The 1,536-nt window shown below is 41.3% G+C and overlaps 2 protein-coding genes across 3 annotated transcripts in view; both read right to left on the bottom strand.

Annotated features, from left to right (window-relative positions):
- The window catches only part of LOC109536229 (inositol hexakisphosphate and diphosphoinositol-pentakisphosphate kinase), a gene marked incomplete in the record, with an annotated part of 23,906 nt that overhangs the window by 9,162 nt on the left and 13,208 nt on the right, over positions 1-1,536 (bottom strand).
- LOC109536290 overlaps positions 1-1,536 on the bottom strand; it is a 16,865-nt gene that overhangs the window by 6,882 nt on the left and 8,447 nt on the right. For both annotated transcript variants that reach the window (XM_048667691.1, XM_048667692.1), the window contains exon 3: positions 1,216-1,333. In XM_048667691.1, coding sequence (XP_048523648.1) covers positions 1,216-1,333 — 118 coding nt within the window. The remainder of the gene's footprint in view (positions 1-1,215; positions 1,334-1,536) is intronic.

The following is a 1,536-nucleotide window of genomic DNA, read 5'->3' as shown; positions in this document are numbered from 1 at the left end:
GTTTTAGGCCCTGTCGTCTTTTGGAAGCGGGTTCGTCCAAATTGCGATCATAAAAAATCTCACCTAAAAGAAAAAGCGAGTTTTTAACAAAATTTGGTCTTGACGAATGTTTTGTTAATGAAAAACTTAATGAATGTCTAAAATTTTCAGTTGCCAAGAGATCAGAAATCACTTTTTTGGGCAAAAACTATAACTAGTTCAAAATGTTATAAAGAGGACAAAAATATCAAAAGAGTATTGAACTATGAAATGTAAATGGGATTTGTTCGCAGGTTCGCAGGGTTTCTGACTGAATAGCGAACATTTTTGTGACACCAAATTGATATGGATGTTGAAAAACTAATAAGTCTTATATATGAAAGAAAGTGGTTGTGGGATATCAGCGAAAAATGATGGAATTCTCCAAATTATTTTCGTTCATAGCAACGTTATCAGCAAGCCAACAGTTTTTTTTATTTTTAACCTTAATCGAATTCTGGCCAGATAACTATTTTCCGAAAGAAAATCATCCATTATTATTAACAGTGGTATAGTTACGATGAATAAATTACCGCGAATAAATGTGCTTATTTGACACAACATTCACAATTTGTGCAATAAGAAAAGTTTCAGGTGACGATACCCACATATGCGAAATCTTACGATTTTGCCCGAACTGCGCTCGTCAGAAAACTCATGCAAAGCACGACAGGCTTAACCGGTAATGTAAGATGCGCACGATCCCCACTATTTACCTCKCCTACGCTGCTTCAACGTAGTCATAGTTCGGGGTGCCCGCCGCAGTGGCGCAATGGTAGATTTCGGTACACTTTTTTAACACGGGATCGGCGATCTCTCAACTAATCTCTGTCCTATGCCTTATATAATAATAAATATAAATAAATAAGCCTTGTTCTATGTCTCTGTCTGAACAGGGTCGCGGCTGCACATGCACTGTGTGTTGGGGACAGAAAAGTGGAACTTTGTGCGAGTGGGCGGAAATGAATATATATGAAACTTCAGTTTAGAATTTAATGGCTACATTTCAAGTGCCTACTTTAACTAATATAGCTTGCGTATATGCAGAGATTCAGTGCATCAGTCTGGCAAAAAGCTCAAAATATCGAACCGCCTAATTGCATCGTTTAGCCTATCTAGTTATGCTCCACCCAAGCAGCCCCAGCTACTACAACAAGCGCAAGCAAGCGGTGCTTTATAGGTCATTGTTTTTTATACCCGTCGCCACTGATGATACTGGACGACATCTCGCTGCTCTCCTTCGAGTTGGAGTCCGACAGGCCTGGCGAGGACGGCCCGCTGCTGACAAAGCTGGGTGGGCCGCTCCATCCCACACCTACAAATCACCAGCTGTAAAGCCCGCCCATTAGCGCCCCATACACGGGCAGATTATCCGTACAGTTCAGATACGTAGAGATTTGATTCGACAGATCTAGATCGGACGAATTAAATCTTTTCCTGCCCACTAATTAACATACCAAGCACGAGTGCCGATTCTTCCAGTCGGATTGGAGAGGATCAGACAGACTTGGTCTGGCG

The sequence above is a fragment of the Dendroctonus ponderosae genome, unplaced genomic scaffold (assembly GCF_020466585.1).
Source record: "Dendroctonus ponderosae isolate FM_Combo_2020 unplaced genomic scaffold, Dpon_F_20191213v2 Dpon_F_20191213_6, whole genome shotgun sequence".
NCBI classification, from domain to species: Eukaryota; Metazoa; Arthropoda; class Insecta; order Coleoptera; family Curculionidae; genus Dendroctonus; species Dendroctonus ponderosae.
This window is presented reverse-complemented; position numbering and strand designations above follow the sequence as displayed.